The sequence below is a fragment of the Arachis duranensis genome, chromosome 2 (assembly GCF_000817695.3).
Source record: "Arachis duranensis cultivar V14167 chromosome 2, aradu.V14167.gnm2.J7QH, whole genome shotgun sequence".
Taxonomy (NCBI): Eukaryota; Viridiplantae; Streptophyta; class Magnoliopsida; order Fabales; family Fabaceae; genus Arachis; species Arachis duranensis.
This window is the reverse complement of record NC_029773.3, coordinates 5,310,728-5,312,406: the sequence shown is the minus strand read 5'-3', so window position 1 is coordinate 5,312,406 and position 1,679 is coordinate 5,310,728. Positions and strand designations below refer to the sequence as shown.

Here is a 1,679-nt window from a genome sequence, read left to right as displayed (position 1 = left end):
ATATATATATATATATATATATAACCACACAATTCATGAATCAATTATTATTCAATTGTAATATACAGAACATCTTTATCTTCTATATATCTAGGAATAACCCATTGCTATATCTATCAATTTTATGGCTCCATCATTAGAGAGCAATAAAAATGTTGTTATTGATGATGAATCCAATAAGAATCTTCTTAAAGAAGAAGAAGAAGATGGAATGCTTTTTGCAATGGATTTGGGGGTTTTAGTGGCGTTTCCAATGGCTGTTAAGACTGCATTTGAGCTTGGAATCTTCGACATAATAGCCAAAGGTGGTGAACATGCAAAGCTCTCATCTGAAGACATTGCATCACAGATTGGTAGCATAAACCCTAATGCACCATCGATGGTGGATCGCCTTCTTAGGCTCCTTGCAAGTCATTCTTTGTTGTCTTGTTCATCACTTCCTCAAGGTATGTATATGTAGCGGCCATGTATTCCTTTTTAAAGCTTTTAGATTTGCTGATTTGGATATACACGAATTTATACATATTTATTTGAGAAAAACTCTAAACGCCCCTAACAATTATTAAAAAATATGAGGTCCTTAACAAAAATAAATACACAACTTGACTCCTGAGCTTTATTTTTATGGGACTGATTAACCCTTGTGTCAGTATTTTTTTTTTTTGGCACAGGGACTAATCAATCCCATAAAAGTAAAACTTAGAGGTCGGGTTGAGTATTTTTATTTATTAAGAACCTCGTAGTTTTTTTGAGATAATTGTCAGCAGTCAGATTAAATATTCATTCTATTTATTTTACTCTCACTTCACTGCACTATGGTCGGTATTTTTGTGACATTTTTTTTAATTTTGTGATAGTCTTAAATTGCTGCTGTTAATCAAGTATCTTTCTTTAAGAAGTTAGAAACTAATTTTGGAATAATTTTTTAAAATTGTTAGAATAATCACCACTAAACAATTTTCAATGGTTTATAACGGCCGCTATCTACTGGAATTGGTGTAGTGTTTATCTATTATATTTGTTTTGTATTAAGATAAAAATTACTTAAATTTTTTATTATGTATGTATTAAGAATGTTAAACATATTAGCCTAATTCGTTTAAATACATAGTTTAATTAGTCTCACAAGTTAAATGAATGTGACCAATAAACTTAAATGTGCTTAATTTTTTTAATAAAAAAATTAATCCAATTATAAAAAATAAAATGTTCCTAACTCATATATAATTTATTTGCTCTTATTATTACCACATGTTTTCTGCATTCAGTCACCAAAGATGAAAATGATCAAGAACATGAGCTTATTGCATCTCCTAAGAAGAATGTGTATAGTCTTACAGCTGCTGCTTCCAAATATTTTGTGACTGATGATGATGGTGTCAATTTTGGACACAGTTTGAGCTTGATTCTGGATAAGGTTTTCTTGGAAAGCTGGTCAGTGTTACCAAAACTTTAACGAACTTTTATTAGTACAGTGTTTTAAAAAATGTGACTAAAATTAAACTAACGTTTTTTTATTATTAAGTAATTTTTTTTAAATATTATTAAAAAATATAATTTTAATTTTAAAAACACTTATATAATTATCATAATTATCATAATATAATCATACTAAAATTCACCTATATACATACTATCATTTTCAGCAAAGAGTAAGATTGCACGTTATTCCTTTGTCA

The 1,679-nt window shown here is 28.5% G+C and overlaps 2 protein-coding genes across 3 annotated transcripts in view; both read left to right on the top strand.

The window, feature by feature from the left end:
* Window positions 1-1,679, top strand: part of LOC107473095 (40S ribosomal protein S8) — a 22,110-nt gene that overhangs the window by 5,005 nt on the left and 15,426 nt on the right. The window lies entirely within an intron of this gene.
* The window catches only part of LOC107473077 (anthranilate N-methyltransferase), a 3,886-nt gene continuing 2,276 nt past the window's right edge, over window positions 70-1,679 (top strand). The window contains exons 1-2 of the mRNA XM_016092608.3: window positions 70-446; window positions 1,269-1,434. Of these exons, the coding sequence (XP_015948094.1) occupies window positions 125-446; window positions 1,269-1,434 (488 nt within the window). The 5' untranslated portion in view covers window positions 70-124. The remainder of the gene's footprint in view (window positions 447-1,268; window positions 1,435-1,679) is intronic.